A 24,665-nucleotide genomic window follows, 5' to 3' on the forward strand; every position below is an offset into this window, starting at 1 on the left:
ATGAAAAAATAATTAGATACACTGAACAGATTGTATAGATGAGAAATGAGGTAACAACTTCTATGTAGAATTTACTGTAATGTAGATGGGCTTATATTGACTCAGTTTTCATCAACACTCAGGCCAGTTGATTTTGGTTAAAGTGTTCATCTCCTCTTCATCAAGTATATCTAAATACCCAGACTCTAAACCTAAAGCTGATCCTACTATGAGTACACTTTCACTTCAGTTTGAAAGTCAGCCTCTGGTATTTTTCTTCCTTTGATGTTAACAAGCCTTGTTAATTGCCATGGTGAAAGAAGTTGGCTCCTGTAGCTACTACAATAATTATCTGGCCCCTACCAGATTGATTCCTGAAAAAACAGGGTGCTTTTCTGGGGAGGTCTCTTTGATGTAGCTGAGAACTTGGGAGTGGATAATAAAGAGGTTTACTGGTGCTGTTTGCCATTTTTGTGATTGGAGTGACCCTTGTATGAATAAAGCAATTGTGTTCTGGTTTATTGATACTGCTTGGCTGTATGTCAGTGAGTGGAATGGATGGCAGCGCTGCCGTTTGAATTTGAATGATTTGTGGGACAACTGGCCATAATAGTCAAATGCCTAATGAAATATGATGGAAATATGATGGAAAATTAAATGTGTGAAAATAGATCAATTGCTAAACCAACATGCTGTAGTTATTTGTGAGAGGGATGCGCATATACATTGGATAATTAATTGAAATGTGAATGATCCCTGTAGGGAGACTGAGTCACTCCAGCAGCAGAGATTAGGTTAGGAATAACAGAGGAGTGAAAATAACACCTTTTCTAACAACGGAACAGACTGTGTCATTATTGATTTAACTGACTGAAGATGATGTGCAAAAGTGCGTATCTAGCCATTTACATTTTCAATCAATAAATAAATGAATAAATACAGTGCAGAGGGCGGGTGAATATGCATTTCAAGCGGGGCCACAGCCAGGATTTTTGAAACACTCGGATCAAAAGTCCCTCCAGCGCACCACTCACCACTTTCAAAAAATGTTGACGAGAGGGCAAAAAGGTTTGTTCATTTTTTAATAATTTTGATTTTTCATTATTCATTTATTCAGTTAACAGTTCAACTAGACTTTCAATTATATCCCAGCGTAAAGTCTAAAAGGTTTTGAAGCCTTCTCCACACTGCCAGGAATACAATTTATCATTTTGTAAGCCTACAAGTAGTCCGATTTAAATACATTCAGTCTATAAATGATGGCATTAGCAGATAAAATACTCACAATTCAAAGTTTCAAAGTACTCACAAAGTTTTTAAATTGTAACACATAGATTCTCTATAGTTTGCTAAAACCATAAAATTCCCAGAAAAAAATACAGAGGACATAACCTCAGTGTCCTCAGTGGTACTGTAGCTACAGCCTTTATATCACGCTGAAATAACATGACTGTGTGACAGTGAGAGAGAAAAAATGGACTATCAGGGCAGTAACATTTTCTATTTCTGTCACAGGTTTATAAAACACTCTGTCTTTGTATGTCAAGCTCATAAAAGTTCTTAATGTTCCAAAAGACTTTTGTGCCAAACAGCATCACAGTACCAGTCCCACTGTGTGATCAACAGGTGATCTCTGGCAAATGCAGTGCACAAGCAATGAGAGTGCAGCACCAAACATGGAGAAAAGTTAATATTTGAAAATAAAACAGGAGCTTACTGTTACTATTATAGTTGTACATTAACAATAACACTGTTGCTGAAGTTTCTTTCCATTTTTAACTTTCACAACAGGAGAAACTCCCACTGAACATAATTTGTTTAGCAGAGTGCACTCACACAGATGCAGCGTACTGACATCAAAACCTTATGTCTCCCAACAGTGGGAACAAAGACTTGAAATCCACAGATCTCTAAGACCAAACAAATCAAGCATAGAGGGAGATGAAGGCGAACAATGGGCCGCCACGGTAATAACACAAAGAATGAGGGAGCAGGAACAAATGGAGACAGATGAAAGTAAGCTTTTCTTTGTCATTACGCAAGCTGACACCATCACCGGCTGAAGGACAGTGCAGACTCAAAGGTGTATTCAAATATCCTGCCTTCCTTTGAAATGTGACCTCTGCGCGCAGCGAGAAGCCGATTTTCAACCATTTTATTCTCTCAAAGTAATCTTACTTCAGTGACGAGCTAAAGGCCCCTCTATCCATCTTAACACCTGCTGGGATGAAAGTGACAATGCACAAACACTCAGACACAGTGGGTTCCAAAGCTGTCAAAGTCTTCTCAAACCATACGTGGGTTACAAATAAAAAATAAAAAAGAATCTGACTGAAACAGTTGGAAAATGTGAGACAGATGACAATAATCCCCTCTGTGGCAGTCAGAACAAATGATCTAAATCCACTTTTGATACAGCTAGTTACCACAGAAAGATTCTAGTATTTGAGACTGTGTTGATCCATGATCAAGGTAATGATCATAGAAACTAATTACCTATATATATATATATGTTAACATAATTAACACTTCTGTCAGCTAACTCACATGGATTAAACATGGCATTGATGTTTGGCATCTGCGTTCTGACCTCATCACTTCCCACAAGAAAACACCAAGTTCAGCACAGCAGGATGTGGGTGATGTGGAGGTAAACTCAACCTACAGGTAGATGCTGGGGTGGAGGCAGGGCTTTTGAAATGTTATATGAGCAGCGGCGGAGCACTGACGGCTTAAGCACTGACGGCTTAAGCACATCGCCATGATGGAAATGTTGCGTTGGATATATCTTGCAGCGGGAAAAGTAAGCCATGCAAGTGTAGCAGCGGACTTGGGTTGACTGCCTGAACTTGATTACAATTTATATTTAATTTAACCCCTATCATGACCTTAACCATAGCCAACCGATGCACACCTCAGTGGCCCTTTATGTAGCAAAGTGGACAATATGGGTGTAGAGGTCAGGCTGGTGGTATGGGAGTGTTGTACATCTGACTTTTGTGCAGGAGACTTGTGTTTGCTGTTTTGTAACCATGAACTTTCCCTAACCTTAACCAAGTGCTATAGTCGCTTAACCTTTTGCCATACTCAAACCATAGTTTAGTTGCCAAAAAAATGTAATTTAACATAATCTGAGGTTGTGCAGAGTCATCCAATATCAATATGCTTTTCTTGCAACAGGGTTGAGTTTTTGAAATTTTGGAGACCAAAGGCACTGGCACAATCCTGGAATAAGATGATTAATGTACATCAAAAGGAGGAATGTCATATAAGCAGGATGAGTTGAGGTGGATCTCAATAAAAGCTCAGGCCGGCTTCTCTGAAGAGAAAGCTGGAGGTGCAGTCACAAGGAAGAAATATACAGCATCCCAAATATGCTCTAAGGGACAGGAAATGTCCCTTTTTGAGTTTCAAGTTTCATTTCAGCAGACACAGATGGGAAACTTTTACAGTTGTGAAGTAGAAACTGGCTCAGTGGCAGCTGAACAGGGTAGCTGGGACCCACTGTAAACACTGGATTTCTCTGCTGCTCTTCCTCTCTGCATCCAGTGACAAGAGAGCGCTCTCACTGCTCTGAATAAGCACAAGAAAGTGTTCTGAATGTGCGAACAATGCAGTCCAGGGCCAGAGTGCACTGTGGGCTCACAGGATGCTGGTTTATGCTCAGATAAGATACACCATATGTCTCCTATGTACTCTGTGTCCCTGTTTTTAGTGCACCTTGCTGATCAACCTTAATGAAAAAGACTTCTGCTACTGCTTTTTCAACCGACGTTCACCAGCACATTGTAGCAGCAGCCAGGTTGATCACTCAAGTTTTTAGATAGGAAGCTCTTTTCTTTACTTTCTAGTTTGTTGGAAATAAATAGAAGCAAAAGTGGGTAGTAAGCATGAGCAGCAATGGCAACCATGACTGACTACACAAAGAAAAATTCAAAAGTAGTAAAAGAAAAAGCAGGGAATTGAACACACAGATTAGTGCTTTATCAATATTAGCCTTTAAATTGAACTTCCAAAATAGTAGCCCTCATTGTGAGTCATGCAGAGTTGTAAGGACAAACAGGACCCAGGGCCAGGAAAGGCACAGTCAACTCAGGATCAAACACTTCCAAAAAATGAGGCAAAGTTTCATCTCTTAAAAGTGCCTGTCGATTGCAATCTTAATTAAAAAGGCTCCTCTCTCTTTGCCTGTCTGAGCCTGTGTCTCCTTGTGTATACATCTCTCCCTCTCTTCCGTCTTTAGGAGCGACAGCTGCATTTGAGGACAAGCTGGAATGATTGATGGCTCAGATACTGGGAAATGAATTGCTGATAAAAGCTCTGGGCAAGAAAGGTTGGAGGGATGTGAGGCGTGCGTGTGTGCGCAGTTCGGTGTTCAGACAGCACGAGGCAATGACACGACGACACAAGCCAGGCATTATCTGTGGCACCACAGATTCACACCTCTCTCAATGAAACACTCACACATTCTTGCACACATCCGACTTCTTCTGACATGTGTCTCGAGGACTGACAGGGGGATAACGTGATAGATCACAGTCTGATGAAATGTCACTGCAGGGTGTGACTCAAACACTCACACACACACACACCATGCACACACGTGTCAACTTGACCATGTGAAGAGTCCACTCACTCACAGTTTTGCAGTAGATAAAGACTAGATTTAGCGTCCAATAACTACAACATATGTGATTGGTTCATCCTCAGAATCGCCACTGGGCATCCGCCAGGAATCACTTGGGCTTTGGTTCTCATAAAACCACAGACACACGAGCAAGAAAGCTTAGCTTACTGCTGATCCAGGCCACAGTTGCATGTATTTAACCAGCAATAACGCCCCGAGGAGGTTATTGCTTATACCTGACAGAGCAGTTGGAAACTGTACTGCAGGAAATCAAGTTTTAATATGACTTGGAATTTCTCTGCTTTTTATTGTTTGACAAAGTATTAACTGGGTGACACGTTTAACACCCTTCAAATACAAGCCTCCGGATTTCAATCTTCTCTATTTGGACTGTGAGAATCTCATTTGTGCAGAATTGACTAAGTGCTTTGGCTGAGGCTGCCTCACACACCACGCACATGAGAGGGAGAGCAAAGAAAGAGACAGAGAATAAAATATCTAAGCCAAAAAGTAGAAATGTGTGGGCATCACTGGCAGAAATTATTTACATTCCACTTCTTTTTTTTTGGCATTTCTATAGTGTAAATAGGTTGCAGCCATCTTTTATTGTGGTGGGAGGCAAAAAACTACTGAAAAACTGTACTGAACTCCATTAAACACAAGCATCAGCACAAATTTGGATGCTGACTAACAAACAGCAATTAGCCTGCAAAACAAACACGCAATATACAACAACCTTTGCTTTCTTCTATTTTTTCAGCCAGAGTGCCACAGACCCACACAGCCCATCGAGAGATGGGGAAATGAGGGAGAGTGATAGAATGGAGAGAAAATTAGAGAAAGAGTGAGAGATAACAAGGTGTTTATGGAAGACGCTTCTTTGCTATGTTCCCCCCAGCTCACATTAGGGTAAACAGAGCACTGAGCTGAAAGGAAATGCTCTGCTGATAATGACCATGATGGGAGACGATGATAGCAATCACAGTAACCACAATAATCACAGCCAATTCTCTGGGGACTTTTAAAGCATCTCAGTGGTGTGTGTGTGTGTGTGTGTGTGTGTGGAGGTGTGTGTTTTTGTACGTGTGTCCATAGTTGGTTCATATAAAGGCTGATTTATGGTAGGTTGCTCGACACTCAACAGAAATGACGTATTTTCGACAGAAAAAAGTATTGCTGGACACTTTCTTTTCATGTTTTGCGGCTGGACACCGTCATATTTTGTTGCGCAGTGCGATTGGGTATTGATACCAATGTCGCCATGGACATTGTAGTTCACTTCACTTCCTTACTGATATTTTGATCTGTAACTTTAGATAACTTGTAACGTCCTTGTTTAATTAGTCCCGGATGATATAATGTAACTAAACGAGCCGGCTGAAGGATAGCGTCTGGTTACCATGGAGACGACTGAACCCTTTCACCGAAGTATAAATTGAAAACGCTGCGCGACTCTTTGGGTGTGTTCGAAATCACATACTAACGTACTGCCTACTACATACTCAACGTATGCACTGCATACTGCGTACTAAATGAACGACTACTAAGTATGCCATTACTAGCCATATACATCCATGTTACTAGCAGATTGTTCACACTGAAGTACACAGCCAAGTATCCCAGAATGCATTTCGCACCAACCAGAGGCAATAGCGGAGATTTTAAAGCAGGCTAAAAGCTGTTGTAACTTTTGCGGAAGCACTGTTAATATGTAATTTTGAATAGTATGTTAGCATGTGATTTCGAACACACCCTTTAATTTCTGTTGAGCGACACTTTTCAAACCTTTCGAGCAACCTACCATGAATCAGCCTTAATGGACCTATGAGAGGCATTGTTGCTGTAATGGCGCCTTGTGGACCCCCCAGGTGGAACAACACACTGTAGATGCTGCCAACACCTGCTTAACAGTTGCATAGGTAGAAATCACAGTGTGGGTGGGAACAGAGAAAATCAGGTGGGCTTAGACCGTCCAAGACCCACATACTTCATAGGTTCTGAAACGCATTTTAACCAAAATCGGCCATTACAACGAAACTTGCCTGAATGCACCACAGTTTAATCATGCAAGCCTTATACATCACCAGAGGTAATGTTACAGGCACCAAGACAAACATTAACAGCATCGCATAGCCTGGCACGGCGGCCACATATTCACCAAACACAGCTGACAGGCACAACAGCACCATTAATCAAGCATATGGATAGAGGTACACCGGCACCAATATGCTCAGTAATGTTAAAAATAACACTTGAACATAGCCTGGCACAGCAGCCACATAAACCAGGCACACACACACACAGATGGCAGACGCAGCAACATCACCATAAAATCCAATTGTACACCCAACAGAAACTATACCAATAAACAATAATATTGAAATAGTCCATAGTCTACTACAGTCAGAAATTGTAAATTAGCTTACTTTTGGTGATTACAGCAGGAGACGACGGGGCTTGGTGTTGAACACTGAAATTAGTTCATTATGGTCCAACAATTCAGTCAGTTCTTGGATGTTGTCGTTGGAGAATCAAGTGCTGAGTCACATGCTGCTACTGACGGGGAAAGGGTTGAATTAGCAGCCACGTTATGTATCGTTACTACTTGGTACTTGTTGAGGAGAAACTTGCGCAGGACTAGGTGTCTGGGTTGAAAATGATGGCTGAACCTGAGCTGAATTATCTTCCTCCTGCTCCTCACAACGTTGTTTCACCATGGTTTTAGCTTAACCTACATTAAAGGCAGCTGGCTAGCGAAAAGCAGGCTTCTGTCCCTCTGCAATGCACGAGCTGTACACTGACTGAAAGAGGAGACATTTGCGAAATCATAGACTGTATAAAATAAAGGACGGAGGCATCGTGACAACATCCATTGCACTCGCGTTTTGAAGCCTCGAGTTAAAAAAAGTTTTTGAAGCCTCAAGTTCGACATTTTGACTGTCGCCATCTTGGATTTTTGGAGCCAGAAGTGATGAGAAGTGACCATTTGGACGAGGTGGTGGAGCTGACCCTAACGCTAGTTGCTAGCTTTGTTAGCACGGTGCATTTCTAGCATGGGTGTATTGTAAGAGCTGGATACCGGACTAAAAATGGCGCCCATTCAGTCTTATAGGAATTGCTCGCCTAGTGCATACGCCAAAAAAAGTTTCTAGCTTCCGGGTTTGCTTCCGCGTTGTGCAGCCTACTGAATGTGCGCAGTAGTGTTTCCCCCGCTGGCTCCGCCCGCGAGCTCCCGCTCGGCCCATAGACTTTACATTGTGATGACGTCACGGCTCGAGTAACGTTTTACAAACATAAAACCTCCATGGATCAAAAGTTCATAATAGAAAGTGTCATAATTGACGTTGTTTGCGACTTGTCAATCACAACGTAGCCACGCCCTAAAGCATATCCTGCTTCATGGTCAATTTTACTCTAAATGGGACTATACTTTACAAAAAGAACATCATGCTGTATTGAAGAAGACTTAAAAGTAGCGATTGAGACCATAAACTCATTAGGAAACTGTTTACTGAGGTAATAAATCAAGTGAGAAGTAGGGTCATTTTCTCATAGACCTCCATAAAAAAGGACTTATTTTTGGAGCCAGTGGAGTCGTCCCCTGATGGCCATTAGAGGGAATGCAAGTCTAAAGCACTTCCACATTGGTTTCATTTTTCAGACCTGGGGCCACCTGCTTGTGCAAAATGCATTGCCACTGAAAAAATCTGACCTATCATCATCAGCATCATATGGTAAACAAGTAGCAAGAAACAATATATATATTTAAAATTTTTATTGATCACGTTGTTAGATAATTCAACCAGTATGCAGACTGCTATTCACTGTATGATCCAGCAGAGAGGATGGGCCTGAGTGCCTGGTGGGTGGACCCAGGCCCACCTAGTCTATCTATCGATCTATTTAGATAGATCGATACATAGATAGAATTCACAATTAAGTTCATTATATAAAACATTGTTCAACAGAATCTTAAAATGTTCTAGGGATAAAAAAAATATCTAATTTAAGGGAGTCCTGAAGCTTATTCCACCCATGTGGAGCATAGTAGGTGAATGCAATTTTTCCCAGTTCTGTGTTCATATATGGGATATCCAAAGTAATGCATTCTTGTGAACAAGTGTGTTATCCCATAATTCTAAGTCTTAAAAGTTATGATAAATAACATGGTAGCTTATTTAGGATGGCTTTATAAATAAAAACAAGACAGAGTTGTTCCCTTCAAGTGATAAGTGATGTCCACCCTGCCTTCTCATAAAGGATACAATGATGGGTTCTAAAACTGTCATCTGTAATAAATCTAAGAGAGTTGTGATATGCAGCATCAATGGGTTTGAGGGTATGGGCAGCAGCGTGCATATAAATTACATCTGCATAGTCAAGCACTGATAAAAATGTTGCCTGTACAATCTGCAGTCTACTACTAAAAAAGAAACACTGCTTATTTCTAAAAAAAAAAAAAAGAACCCCAATTTAAATGTAAGCTTTTTAGTCATTTCCTCAACATGAGTTTTAAAAGATGTTTTTTCTTTAAACAGATACCCACATACTTATAACTTGAGACTTTTTAATTTGAGCCCTAGATATTGTACTAATAGTAAAACTTAAATGATTTTTCATTTTGGATCTGGTGAGGAGCATGTAATTTGTCTTATCTGGATTTACTAAAAGTTTAAGTTTAATCAGGGCCTTTTGAATTGCCAAAAAAAATCTGCCTGTCATCAGCATAATAATGAACAGACCTGTTACTAATCAATGAGCCCAGGCCATTTATGTATAATGTGAACAGAATTGGACCTAGTATTGAGCCCTGTGGCACCCCTTTTGTAATGTCAAGGAAACCAGATTGATGACCATCTGTTACTATTGCTTGAGTTCTGTCAGTGAGATACATGCATTTGTGTCAAACCCAACTGATCTAAGTCTATCCAAAAGAAGAGTATGACCCACTGTATCAAATCAATGAACAGGGCAACACAACACTCCTTCCTATCCAGAAAACAAATTATATCATTGACTATCATGCTGCATACATGCTGCTGTCAAAGTGCTATGTCCAGGTCTGAAACCATGGGGGTTTAAAATGCAATGTTCAGATAGAAAATATGGTAGATGAGCCACAAACAAACCTATGGCTAGCAGTTTCACTTGATTCCCTCTGTTAACTGTAAACTGGGGGAAAACACTGTTTTGATGAGTAGTGTTGAAATTATAGAATAAAGAAAAAGCAGCTGCAGCCCTTTTAATTGTGCTTCAAGATTAAGCTATAATGTATTATCACTTAACGGTTTTTGTATCCTGGGAGATTCTGATATTTTCAAGTCTGTAGGTGGGCCCCCATAAATTGAGGTGCTTCACTTTCAATGGGATACATCATAGATTAGGAGATTGACTCAAAAACTGTAGTCATGTGACTTGGTTCCCACAATGTGGGATCAACTGTATAAATTATTTGTTTTGAATTCAATATGTCTGTTTGCAGTGAAAATGTCACTAATACTGAAGTGTCAGTATTTTTGCATGTTAACAAGGTTTTGATGAGATTCTATTTTGAAAATATTGCTTTTTAAGACTAACAGTTTATGTTGGTGTGAAAAACTAATTTGTGTTGAAATGTCAGTCACTGGGGATACATTACCCAAATAGAGCAATAAAAAGAACAAAGATCCTCAATATTGTTTTGAGTTTGTTATAGCAAAGAAATAGACCAAAGCTTAAGTTGAAATATTGATGTACTTATTGTTTAATTGTAAATCACTTACAAAGACCTGCATGTATGGTAGTTGTATGCAATTTAGATAAAACTTGATGCAGGATGCAAAATGAGATGTTGACTGAGCTTGGGGCATTTCCACTATTTATGGCCACACAAAACATTTTTGCAAAAAGTTGTTGCAAAAACCTACAAATCTGTACCTTAAATGGGAAGTGTATCCTGGGGGATACAAACTGCAAAATGAAAAATAACTCACATTTTGAATTTGGGGTATTTAAGCCTCTGAGCCTGAGTTGAAAATAACAATAACTTAATTTCCTTAATTATTCATTTGTTCTTGTCTATGTTTATGTTTTAAAAATCACAAAGCATTCCTAAACATGATGCGCACTAAACTTGCATGTGTGGGCATTGTGTACGAACTTAAAGAGAGAAGTTTGCCTCTAGCAGCAGCATTATAAAGTTGGAAGTTGCTTTTCTGGGAGGAATATGCATCAAAAGGCTGAATGTACAAGTGATATAAGTCGGAGCCCATGTCATTCCCTCAGCGACTCTTTGTTGACTATCACACAAAGCAAAAATGCCATAAAATAATAATAAAAACATTTCTTTTCTCTCCAATGAAGCTATTGCTGTCCTTTAAATTGCTTTTACTGCATAACATTGATCAGAGTCACATTCACAATACCCTTCACTGTTGTTTTGTGGCAGTCTGTAGTGATGTCTACATAGAAGAGCAATTGGACACATTTCTCTGCTTTCCCCTGCTTAACGGCCTCGTCCATCTTCTCCTCTTTTCTAATGACCCACCAGCCATCAGTAATCAAACAATTACCGGTCAGCCAGGGGAGTATTAAAACGCCCTGCTGGTTGCTTCCAGAGAGGTAATGCGGAGGACGTGTTAGATCTGATAAGGCATCGGGCAGGTGTGTCCCTCGGTCCCGCTGAGTGTCACGGACCCCGGCACAAAAGCCCTCATCTGTCCCCTGACGAGATAAATACCGCCCTATCCTCCTCTCTTTTCAGTCATGATGAAAAGACGAGAAGTGAGACAGAACATTCAACAGACACCCGCTATGAACGGAGGGTCAAAGTCATAGCTGCGACACCAAGAAAGGTTTTATCGCAGCAGTCAGGGCTCAGATCTCTGAGATTGATCTCCTGTGGCCACAGGTAATGGCTGGTGAAAGGTAAAGAGAAGTTAAGTAGCTATAGAAGACTGTACTGGCTGTTCCGCTACATGTAGTGATTTTGAAGTATATTTTAAAGTGCTTAATTAGTACAGATAAGGCCTCTCACAGCATGTTCAAGGTGGGCGGTATACTGTGTCTTTGTTCTGATTCAGTGAAATTGGATCACACTCTTAAGCGAAGATTTAAATTTCCAATTTAAAATGTCATGTTATATCACGGACCATTTCAATAAAGAACAACTACAGCCTAAAGCAAAGTCCTTTAATAGAACCACACTCACCCAAAAACCTGACTACAAAATGGCACGGTACTCGCTTAATTGAAATAGCATTAATTCTGATTTAATTCTGATTTCAAACCTATCATAGTCATCAACACTTAGCTACGACAGCTACGACGCAGGTTTGCTCACAAAACAGCAGGTGACAAAACTACTACTATATATATATGGAGTCTTTATTTAATCATGCTCCCACTTCACAGCAACGAGCCTTCTGGAAACGTGTAATCTAGATAATTGAGCAGAGTTGTAAACATGTCAAGTGTTGCCAAGTGCAGTCACATGGGAACACAAGGACACAATCTTATTTAAAAGCTTCCTCATTTGTGATGCATGTAGAACTAGCTTATTATACACCTGCTTGCAAAGTAACCTTGTTTGAAGTTTTCTTTCCTTTTTTGTGAAGTCAAAGTGCATGTTTTATAAAGGAAATCACATATGAAGTGACACGTTCACTCTAGAGTAATTAGGTGCTGGTCACCTTTCCAGCATCAGTGTGGTCTGATGGGCGTGTGAGGACAAGAATTACATGAGCTTCTCATGTTTAGCCAAGACTAGTGTGCCAGCATTGTGCTTCATTAGGGAATGTTGTGGGGAATTAGAGCACTGCTGTGTTCTGCCTTTGAGTTAAAAAGAAAACCAGTGCTTAAAAAAAAAACACAGCCCAGTTATTATGAAACCAGAATATGGGGGTGAGGACAAACTAACTAGGAACAACAATGCATAGACACATACACCCACACACATATATTATCTCCATTCTATCTCATACAGGGACATACTGTAAATCTCTGGCAGTGAATCTGTCCTCTCATTACTATCTAGGGAGGATAAATGAACCCATGAACCCTTTTAGTTTTGTTCTGTTAACCATCTCCCTCATCATATTTAGCTTTTTATACCCTGCTTTCCATTACAAAAAGCCCCTGCCTCGCACGTGTATGTGTGCACACACACGCATGCACAACCCGACACTCCAGCACTCCCTGGTCTTTGTTTGAAATGCTAACCATCTTGTGCAACTGTGCGGTTTCACAGGGAGTTTGCCCTGTGTCTTTCATGAGCACTTTGTCGGAACCACATCCAACTCTTTTAACTTTCTTTCTGGCAATACATCCAATCACTGGTATAATACGATCGGCTCCTGCAAGCCCAAAATAAAATGTCATTGGGAACAGTTTTGAAATGCATGTATAGAGAAGAGGACGCTACAAGTCAGCGGAGTCAGCAGCAGTAGTGGCCCCATATTAAACAGTTGTCATTTGAGGTGGTGGAGTCCATTATGGATTCTGTGTGATGATGCTTGTCACTATTATACTTTGTAAAAATTGCTCTAGTCCAGATGCAGAATTTTAGCCTGCTGTTACAGCCTGGTTGACTGATGGCTCATGCAGGAGCTGCTGCAGTCTCTTTTTTTCTCCCTGTACCCATAAAAAGGGTTATAGGTAGTGTAGTTTGTCAAGCATTTGAGCCTTTGCTCGATTGCAGTGTGGACTAGGGCTTTGACTGTAGATAGTATTGTCAGGCTTTGGCGAAGTTCTCCCTGACTTTAGCTCTTTTATGCAGTGGGACAGCAAATAGGCCGGATTACGATGCTCTTTCTGAAACAGACACCACAGTGGGAAATGCCACATCCCATAAGAAGCAGCAGGCTGTCGGCCAAAAGCGGCGCACAATAATGCGGAGCGGCTCAGACACACACAAACCCACACTCCAACACACACAAACATTTCTTAAAAGCTCAGCAAACAACACGATGTGCAGCTGTCTCATTCTAAGCAGCACTGACATCCATTGTTGGAGTGCATCCCAGGAGATCACAATGCACTAACAAAAAAAAAAAAAAAATCTTTATACACCTTCCTGTGAATTTTCTATATGGCTTCTGATGTGGCTCCACTGTATGTCTCCAGGAGTTTAAGGCAGCGGGAGAAAGGAAGAAGAGGAAAGACAAAAAGTCAGAGAGTGATGGTGCCGCACTGAGATGAAATGAAGCTCTTTTTGCGGTGGCGGCACTTTTCAGAGAGCTTCCTTTCATCAACTGATGCTGATCCCTCCTTCCCCTCTTTTTTTTTTTAAAGCAGTGGAACAATAAAACCTTTTCATCATGGGGAGGAAGAAGAGGCAGAAATCCCATAATAATTATGGCTGGTCCACATGGGAATAGTCTCGCACTAAGTGTTCAGAGTCTTTACTCTGTAGGCCCTAATTACTGTAGACGGCATATCACATTTCCTTAATTCTCAAACCGGGCCATTTTCTATTTTTCCATTAATTCCATTACAAAAGCGGGCTGCTGTCTTTGCTGGTTCAGTTGAGGAAAAGGAGGAGAACCGCATGGTTTCACATTAACACTCTCAGCCGGCCAATTAGCCTAGCGGTTGTTAGCGCGTCGGAGGCTAGCCCATTTGCTTATTTCTACTGTTTTGTCTCTCCCATGAGATGACTCATGAGAGGACAGGACCCTTGTTTAACTATATTTGATGAGTCCACTCCCTTAGCAGAAAAAAACTTTTACATTACAAGGACAATGAAGCAGTTCAATATGCCATTTTTCTTTGGTAGAAATAAACACAAAATAACGGGCTGTTTTCATGTTTATTGTTAATATAATCATAGAAAGAGTCATTCCCTGGTGAATTTCTTGTGTTGACATTTGTCACATCACATGACCAGAAAAATAAATACTCCAATTATTATAAATGCTCTCACATTGGACTAAATCCCCCTTTGACTCAGCTCAATGTAGATGGTTCCCTGTTCTGGCAGGTGTTTCATCTTTAATGAAAGATTGTTTCTAATGTTCCGGAGATGTCAAAACGAGGGCAAAAGCACCAAGCAGCTGACAACGTGCTGTAATAACATGCTGCTGGAGTGGAAATGATGTGATTGGCCGTGTGTGGTGAGGGACAGGAAAGACAATAATTTTATCCCTGTCACAGTGTTGCCACAACCCAAACATGTATCACAGCATTGTTCCCATGTGTTTATGTTACACAGCCACTGATGTACATTATTAAGAATGACAAGAGCCTTGTTGGTTCAATTTATGACACATCAACGTTGAGGCGTTCACAAACACAATCAAGCACACACCAGCACGTGTGTCTGCACACAAACACCACAAGAGGAAAAGATGCAGTAGATCCAATGAATCTTTCTGATGTTAATCAAGAGTCATAAAACTTTAACCAACATCTGTACAGCCTTCGTAAACAGCACCATGGCAAATTTCTTTTCCTGTCACTGATGACAGGAGACAGATGACATCATTACAGTCCCTCCAACTCACAGTAACCCAGTTCCATTTGACTTTGAAGACTGCATTAGCCACAATTGGGCCAGAGAGCGAGGAAAGAGCTACTATATATAATGGGCTACAATTTGTAATATGAAAGAAGCTGTGAAGAGCACTTTGACTGCTGATGTGTTCCTCCTTGTATTGTACAGACACTAACACTCTTTCTGCCATACCTACACTCCTTATACATTACTCCATATTCCACTGATATTCCCTTGCTGCCTTTTGTGTATTTCCTCTGGCACTGTCAGTCAGGCTTTAAATAGCATTTGTACCTTCCCTCTTATGCTCCCCGTCCTGCACAGTGCTGAGAAGAAAAGTACAGACTGTACAGGCCCACAGTGCATTTGTAGAGTAGCAGCATCAGTGCATCAGTAGCAGCTCATGGCTCCCTGGTTGATTGGCTGCCTTCATCCTAATCATCTCTCTATTAAGTCATCATTCATCTATTTTGAAATTGTTGGCATTCAACATGATCCAGGATTTTGCAGAAACATCCAGTATTAAAGTTCTGTCTGGCAACAGGGTTGTAATGCCAGTGTGTTTGGTAATCCCATTGTAAGAACACATCCTAGCCAATAGTGACCACACACAAGAGTTTGTGTGATGTAATCAAAACTGAAAAACTTGAAAATAACAATGTGACATTTACACAATAACCAAAAGCTTTATGTTTTATGTTAGACCCTGTCCACACACAGGCAGATAATATACACACTGGTCTTTTCTAAAAGTTCACAAGAAGGCACAAGAAAAAAAGGTGACTTTCTCCTTTCTCCATTCTTATCCACTCCACCAACAACAACATTTTCATTACAGCCATCCTCTGCTAAGGAGTGGGATTGACTTGATAGACTGTTCTGACAAACATCAGCCAGTTAATCTGCAGCAGGATACACCTACATTCAGTTGTTTCCTCGTCTCCATGATAATGATTCTGTGCTTCAGTATAGATACACAAATGAGGTGCTTTCAATGAAATGCTTTCTGATACTGTTGTATGAAATAATGATTAGTTTTCAGCTCATATATGCTACAATACCTGTAAACCATGGTGTGAAGATGTCTTTCTTGAGATGCAGCCTGTATTCTGATAATTAGACTGAATTGCCAAGATGTTTTTAACTCTTTATTCAGTCTCACATCTTGTTTATGTCAACTGTGTTTTGACATACAGCACAGTACAGCACACCTCTCTCCTTCCTTCAATAAGGAAGCTGCCAGAGTGGTTGCTACTGTGGGAGCAATTAACTTAATTCTTCATGTCACTTCAATATATGTACTCATAAGCTCTCATTTCTACAAGTTACCTTACAACTTGGAACCTGGTTGCTAAGATAGAATATTTCGTATTTTTGTTATTGCCTTACAGCAAAAGCATACATAAGTATATCTCAATGAAAAACTTCTAATGCAATCAAAGTCACAGTCAGAAGCAACAGAAAGTTGGCCTCTTAATGAACCTGCTGCAAATCACCCTACTCTATTGTATTGTAACTGTATCCTGTTGTATCTGCGTAGGTATAAGGGCTGCACAATTAATCGAAGTAAGATCACGATTTCGATTCAGGCCTCTATGCAATCTAATTTTTATGTGACAAACAAATGTTTGTATTAGTGGGGGAGATCCATTGCCTCAAAACAAATGCACCTATTTCTCCCTAAGATGTATGAACAAATGACAAGTGTGTGTTGCTCCACATGACAAACTGTGCACAGGAAGAGAGAGGCAGGATAATGATTTAAATAAATTTTACATGCATGAGAGACAGTAATATAATATTCCGTGAGACAAAAAACAACAATAAAAATGTGTCAAAGTCGCAGAAACTGGCGATGGTGAGGAGGAACAAATATATCTATCCACCTCCGGTTTTGACAAAAACACAGTGCTTCTACTGTTAAAAAGCTGTGCAGTCTGCTGTATGGAGCCAGACTCAAATACAATGATGGATACTTAGAAGCAAAAGTATCACTGCAAATTAGTAAAACCACCTGAAATGTCCCATAAAGGCTAGAAAAACTCAGTCCTTGATGTTGTACTACCTGCTCTCATGTTACATTAATGTTAAGTGTCGCGCAGCAGTCAAGGCAGAAATATGAAGAATGTGTCATTTTGAGGCCACAGTAGATTTATAATCAAGCTGAACTATGGAATTTGATTTTAATGACTTCATCATGAACAGTCTGACCCACAAAGAGACTACACACAGGGCTGAAGCAGGCTTTTAATAACTACTGGAGGTTGGAGGTGGATTTGCATAACGGTGGATCAAACATTGTGAAGGCTGCCTCCCTATGTCTGGCTACAGGTGAGCTGTGTATTAGTTACAATTGTTTAATGGATTTTTAAATACACACAAAAAAACATTTTTCAGAAGTGTTTGAAAAGACATTTAGTTAATTATTCTTGAATTTAGCATTTGATGCAGTTGCATATGAGCTGTCTGTTAAAAAGTAAAAGCAGTGCGTCCTTTAGCAGTAGCTAATGATTATATTGCTTGGACTGACTGCATGTAGACAGTATGGATTGCAATGAATATTTTTTCAGTAAAACAACTGGTGTTCCTAAGAGGGAACTATTTTCTCATGTGAGAAAATAATGATTTTCATTTTGACAAGAACCGTGCAGCCCTAGTAGTTACATCATCATTTTGGAAAATGTCTATTTTCTTCCTCCAATATACTAAATGAGACAAGTATATTTAAATTCATGTACTCTGGAGAGCATTTTTTAAAAACACATTTTCAGCTTTATGTGGATGGAAAGCCAAAATGGAGAGGAGATGATCTCTTTTCAAATATACAGTATATATCCAGTTCCTGTCATAACTTTCCCCTCTTGCCTCATCAAATGCTTACTCCTACAATCTTTTCTCATCCTCTCTCATTTCCCATCCCTCTCTCTGTCAAACAAACAAAAACAAACACACTCAGTATCTCTCTCATCAATTCTCTTCTTCACTTTGTCATCAGCGGCCAGTCAAGGTCACAGGTTTTTTATTTTTAGTCGTCCAATAACAAAACAACTTGTCCTGCCCAACATGGAAAGACACTTTGAGCGTGCATCCCAGGGGCCCTGCAGCATTTAAAGTGAGAGCACGGCTGCCACTCCCCAGACGCCCTCACAATCCTCATCATGTCACGGCTGCCACGGCCACAGTAATATAAACAACACAGCAGGGCATGCTATTTAAAAAACAAGCAGTGACTTCATGAGGGCAAGTGAAGATTATATTCCTGCTGCTTCACACCTGTGGCAAATTTAGACTAGCATGTCACATTTGATAGATGTCAGTGTGCAGATGGTGGTTAAACCAAACATGCACATGAACCTGATTTTTGATTACAGCAAAACACCATATTTGGCACTGAAATTAATAGACGAACTAGTGATGGAGAAATATACTTTTACAAGAAAAAGTGCACAGCTAGATTCACTTGCAATTTTGTTCTGAATGAAAATGGCTTCACAAGAGATCAAAACAGATTCTATGCTTTATGATTTTCAGCATAGCAACTGTTTTTTTTTTAGTTGTATTACTTCATATTATTTGGCTAGATGAATGTTTTTATGAGTTGGTCCCTGTTTGGTTTGTATCCCGCATACTCACCAGGATACACACGCACAAGGACACAGATGCGCACGACATGATACACATTCCCGTTGCAGGTTTCAGGCTATTCCACTGATCGACAGTCGGCAGCAGTAACAAGCAAAGAAACATAATGAAGCACCAACAAAGGAAGGGAAGAAGATTGCAAGCTACTGTAGCAAACATGGATGTAAACAATACACAATTAAAGATATCCCAAAAAAATGGGGCTTGAAAATGTTTTATAATGAAGAGAAATGCATTCAAGACATTTGGGAAGCCTCAAGGATACACTCTTTTTGGTTGGAAATCAGCATACTCCACAGGGAACCTTTATGTTGCCAATGTTTGGATTGTGAGTAATTTCAATTTTAGACATTCATTATGAGGATATACTTGCAAATCTTTCTGGAAGGCCCTCCTGTTTTCAGTGGGGCTATTTCAAAATGTGGATATGCATTTGAAATGATTTTAGGCAAATGTTAGGTTTATACAATGATTATTGGTGGTTTAAATTCGGCTTAGGAAATGAGGGAATAAATGTAGTCAGTAGAGGACCCTAAGAAGGACAGAAATACAAGGATATTCGTGTGTGTGTGTGTGTGTGTGTGTGTATGTAACTCTTTTCTCTTATTCACAAGTGCAAATAGACCTCCAGTTTCTGGCTCATACATTTCCACAGTCTTTCTAAAATAGGTACAGTATATATTAAACAGCACTGGTTGGGAGGGAAGAATCATTAAAAAAAAAAAAAACACCATGTCCATTCTCGAAAAAAAAGCCTTAGCAGTAATGGAGGTGGTGGAATTGTATGTCCAAGTAAACATGGGATTTTCCCCATCGAGGATTTCGTTCATATTGCACTTGTCGAGGGATTATTTTGTCTCTTAGCGCTACCCATGAGCCAGGAGCTGAGAAAATCCCTCGTATTCCCCACAATCTGCTGCAACTTATCCTTACTCCAACTGCAAATAATACCTCCATCAACGGCTGAATCAGACAAGTTAGACAAACAGCCCATAGCCAGTCGTCTGGGCCTAGAGCCAGAAACTCTTAAACACTTCTCCCCTTCTTCTCCTTTCCTTCACAACTGAAAAGACTTGACAAATGGAACACAATATTTCCAAGACCTATCCAGTTGCCTCTATCAATGGATTGCCAAGAGGAGCAGAGGGGGGAAGTTGGAAAATCGCCCAATTTACAAGTGTTCAAGTTGCTTTGGATGAGCCGACAGACAGAGCGAGAGAGGTTTTTGAATATTCATTAGCCTTTATATGTTGTTCATGGCACCAACAGCAATACAGCAGCTATATTTGTTTGGACTTTCCTACTAAAAAACATGTCAGTGAACGCAGAAGTGGCAATTCTCCACTGTTCATTCTCATAATACTAAAGTTAAAATCCATTTGCAACTTGCAAACTATCTACATATATCAATATCCATAACAAAAGCTCCAAACTCTGTCGCTTCAAAGCAAAGAGATCAGTGAGCCCTTCTCTTTTCTCTGGTAAGGGAGTGAAGGGAGCTCATAACCACTTAAGCCTCATCCCAGATGTTAAGATAGAGAGGGAGACAAGAGTCAGCTGCTGAAAGATTAATAAATGCAGCTGAAAAACAGGATAGAAAATGCTTTTAGAGGTACTCGCATTGATTTTTCTGTTGGAGCCATCGCTGTCATTTGGCAAGATGGTACTCCATAAGGGAAGCCAGCTTTTCATGATAACAGCCCTGGCCTCTCAATGACCTGTGAAGTGTGCCTGTTAAGGAGGCATGGGATATTTAGCAGCCTGGATCAAAAGCACTTCCCTCTCCACCTTAATTTACAGTGATTTTCTGGTCATTGGCCAGATTTCATGTGGACAGATCAATGGTAGAAAATAGTGACAACTAAGTGATAGATCGATTATATAGGTGGCGTCTCCAGGCAACTAGAGGAAAGATTGTGCGTCTCTCATCCCGTGACATCACCACACCGATAGGAGCATCATGCCTTCCATTACGCAGATCAATAGCAATTTCACTCACTGCAAGCTTTCAAAGTTTAACAGATGTCAAAAGTAGGCGGGATCCAGCACTGGCTCACAAAAAGGCATCATATAAAGAAGCTACTGTGTGTCACACAGTGATTTATAGTATGATACACATAGAGCAGGACAAGAAGACAGAGAGAAAAAAGCAGATGTAATCCAACTGGGAGGGAGATGGTCATGGACAGACAGCGATAGAGATTTACAGCACCCAGAGAGTGATATATAAAGTGTAAACAAGCGACAGATTGCCTGCCATCCACCCACAAACACACACGGCTGCATTCCAATCCCACGGAGCCGGCCCGTTGCCCCTGGCAGCCGGTGCTGGAAATGGCACTGCACTGGCTCAAAAGGAGTGAGGCATGATGGTCGTCAAGTGATAATCCATGCATGCAGTTGAGCTGAATGTGGCAGAACTGGGCCGCAAGCATGAGAAATGAAAAACAACAACAACACAAACTGGGTAGGACACACTCTTAATGAGTTATATATTGAGATACAATATAACATGTGATGCTCATGGCAGCAAGGTTGATGGCTGATATGTCTGCAATTTGTGCTGTTAGTTATTCCGTTTCAGTGGAGGGTGTTCTGTCACATAATGATCCAATTTCTGTTTCAGAAGCTTTCCCAACATAATTATTGTGGCATTATTGCATCATTTTCATATTGTTTTGTTCTTATCTTTTTTCTGTTCTGTATATTTTCTTTTTATGAGATTTATTTATTGTCTTCTTACACTACATAGAAAGTTTATGACCAAATACCTGCAAAACTAGTGACATTCTCATTCACTTGAGCTGTACTTTTAGTTTAATGCTAATAAACAAATGTTGGCATACTAACACACTAAACCAGGGGATCCCAAACTTTTTCAGCTCAAAAGAGAAATTTGGTGTCTTCCCAGGCCCCAAACTTACAAAAATACATCATGAATTGCCATAACACTAGTGACAAAGAACACAACAAACCATGAATTTAAAATGTATATGAAATGTATTTATTTCATTATAAAAGTACGTGACAGCAATAATCTAATTTGCTGAGTGTAAGTTTCTCATCACCTCATAGAATATGTACATACAAGTTTGTAACACTTTTAAATGAACAAACATGTTCTACTCTCCTTTTTATTTCTCACCCCCTTCTCAACTCTTTATTTCTTACCCTGTCCTTCCGTCCCTCAGCCTTAAATCCCAAGGTGCAATATTCTGATTAATTTTTACTGACTTATTTTAAAATTATACTGACCTGACATGCTAGAAGGGGTATAATATTTCATCTATAGCACAATGAAATCTAATGACAGGTATGTGGCTGGTTGAAGTTTTCAACCAGCAGATTTATTCTGGTCTTTGTTTTTGAAAGTGCTATTCTGAGGTCATACTGAGCATTTAGTCTGTTTCTGTATTTGTTTTTTAAGTATGTGGTGCCAACACATCTACAGCTTTCCTAGCCAAGCATGAGAACTCTTCCTGCTGGAGATGAGCAATCCAAAACTGTGAGAGGGTGATTGTCTCAGACAGCATCTTACTGCCATTGTTGACCTGCAGTGTGACCAGTGCCTCTAACTCTGTCTGACTTAGACTCAGCTCTAGTGATGGCACAGCTTGGAGGGAATACTTCACCTACTGAAGGTTGTGAGATCCCTGTGAGTCAGGGAAGTACCCCTCAAAGTTCTCCTGTAGGCCAGACATGTGCTCAACTACCGTATGTTCTGCTTCACAGAGTCACTCAGGGGAACACCCATGTTCTCTTGGTAGGCGGGGAAGACAGGAAATACTGCCAGTTCTCCTGCACCCAGCTAGGACTGCTGGGACTGGGACTGCCACAGAGTGCAGTGAATACTTGAATTCCATCTTCAAGCTCCAAAGTGCTGCTCTCCTTTCCTTGAAGGCTTGTGTTCAGTGTGTTGAGCTCGTTGAAAATGTCCACAAGGTAGACAAATCTTGCCAGCCACAGCTTGTTCTGAAAATGATTGACAAGGTGAGGGTCTTCTTTCTTGAGATAGGCCATGACCTCTTCTCTCAGCTCCCACACTCTCTGCAGAGCTCTTCCCCTGGAGAGCCATCTCACCTCACAGTGAAAAAGCAGGTGCTCATGCTCTGCCCCCATTTCCCTGCATAGCTCTGTGCAGGCCAAAGTTTCCCTGTCGATGATAAAATGTGTCAGCTTCATATTTGGGACCAATATGAACATGAGCCACAAAACCAGACCTGCACCCAGTCATGCTCCTGGTGCCATTGGTGCAAATTCCAATACAGTTAATCCATTCCCATTTCAGGTCTTTCAAATTTGTGTCCATCACTCTGAAAATATCCTGTCCCATTGTTGTTGTGTGCAGCCAGTTACAGAGGAGGAACTTGATATCCTTACCACTGATGTATCTGGCGAAGACCGTTAACTGGGGACTACCAGCAACATCAACAGACTCTCAGATCAAAAGTTACTGCAGTGAAAATATTTTGTGTTCCAATATTTCCTCTGTAACTGACTTTTGAATGCCCGCTGCCATGTCCTTGATTCTGTTTGCAACACTGTTATTTGAGAGTGGGACAGACTCAACTTTATTCACTGCTTTTTCACCCAAGAGAGAAAGAGACACACATCTTTTAAACACAGCTTTATCAGCTGCTCCCCAATGGGGCTTCTGTGCCTTGGCAATGTGGAGGCTGACTTGGTATGATGCCTTCAGTGCTGCTTTGTTCCCTTTGAATGCCTGGTAGATGAAAGAGAGGATATTATCATTAAAACTCACCACTCTCACTTGTCACCACCACATGAGTCACACACACACACACACACACACACACACAGAATTGCTGACATTTGTCCAGCATGAGAACTGACACACATACACACACTTAACTAATACAAAGGTAACACACACATTACTGACTCTTCCACTGTCAAAACAATGTTGAATAAATGCAATTTGCTGCCTAATCTACATTAGGGACAAGCCCACGAGTCTGGGACAGAATGTCGTCCATGACTGTAACGTGGTGTTGGCTGTTGGCACGACACAGACACAGTTGTGTAAATACACAATTATGGGCGAACCTTGAGAAAAGTGACATTACAGAACAAACAACTTTATGTTTAGCTGGCTATGTTAAGCTATTTGTCCCCAGTTGGCAGGCTAATGACAATCAACTGCAGCTAACACTGATAAGTAACGTTAGCTAGCTAGCAACACACAGACTAGTCACCAACTAACCAGTGCAACTAACAGGCCCAAAAACAAACAATTCAGATGCTACACAAACAAACACAACTGACTTACTTTTCCGCTGTCAAAACACTGTCTCCTGAAAGTCTCTTCTTTGCACAGGAAAAATCTTTCGACTTGTCCCGATGCTGAGAATGCTTCATTTGGAGATGTCTGACCAATTTGTTCATTTTTAATCTCTCTTTTAATGACTGAGCATCTCCTTCCTTTCCAATGGCTCTGGTGAAGCCAACATTAATAAACTCTTTCTTGTATGTTTTGCTTTGACCATGCACACAACTGAGAGTGAGGGAATCACAGAAGTCACACTCAATGTAACCTCAACCCAGCCTACACCAGAGAGTGCAAACACATTTTCAGGTCCAGGATGGCAAGAAGAGAGAGGGGTGGGGGGTAAACGGGTGGGTCTTGAGCCTAAGTTTGGGAAATGCTGTACTAAACTAAGATGATGAACACGGAACATTACCTGCTATCATGCAGCATGTTAGCATTGTCATTGTGAGCATGTTAGCATGCTGACATTCCACTACGCGTAAGTACTCATAGAGCCACTACGAGTAGTGTAGCTGTAGACTTGCTGAACTATTATAATCCAATTAAAATGTATAATTTGGAAAGTGAGAGGAAAAGCCAAAATAAAAAAAGGGGGATCCTGGTAAAACACAGACTAATTGTAATACTTTGTATGTAGGGGGCACATTAAATACCAA

At 40.5% G+C, this 24,665-nt stretch overlaps 1 protein-coding gene and 1 long non-coding RNA gene across 3 annotated transcripts in view; both read right to left on the minus strand.

Annotated features, from left to right (window-relative positions):
- Positions 1-7,559, minus strand: part of LOC121898483 (calsyntenin-2-like) — a 206,710-nt gene extending 199,151 nt beyond the window's left edge. For both annotated transcript variants that reach the window (XM_042413577.1, XM_042413578.1), the window contains exon 1: positions 7,033-7,559. In XM_042413577.1, coding sequence (XP_042269511.1) covers position 7,033 — 1 coding nt within the window. In that variant the 5' untranslated portion in view covers positions 7,034-7,559. The remainder of the gene's footprint in view (positions 1-7,032) is intronic.
- Positions 7,560-21,700: 14,141 nt separating this feature from the next.
- On the minus strand, positions 21,701-24,415 carry LOC121899146. Its single transcript, XR_006096632.1, has 2 exons — positions 24,010-24,415; positions 21,701-23,442 (listed from the first exon to the last, which is right to left on the minus strand). It is a non-coding gene; the product is annotated as an uncharacterized LOC121899146 (long non-coding RNA).
- Between the last annotated feature and the right edge of the window lie 250 nt (positions 24,416-24,665).

Source organism: Thunnus maccoyii, chromosome 6, assembly GCF_910596095.1.
Source record: "Thunnus maccoyii chromosome 6, fThuMac1.1, whole genome shotgun sequence".
NCBI classification, from domain to species: Eukaryota; Metazoa; Chordata; class Actinopteri; order Scombriformes; family Scombridae; genus Thunnus; species Thunnus maccoyii.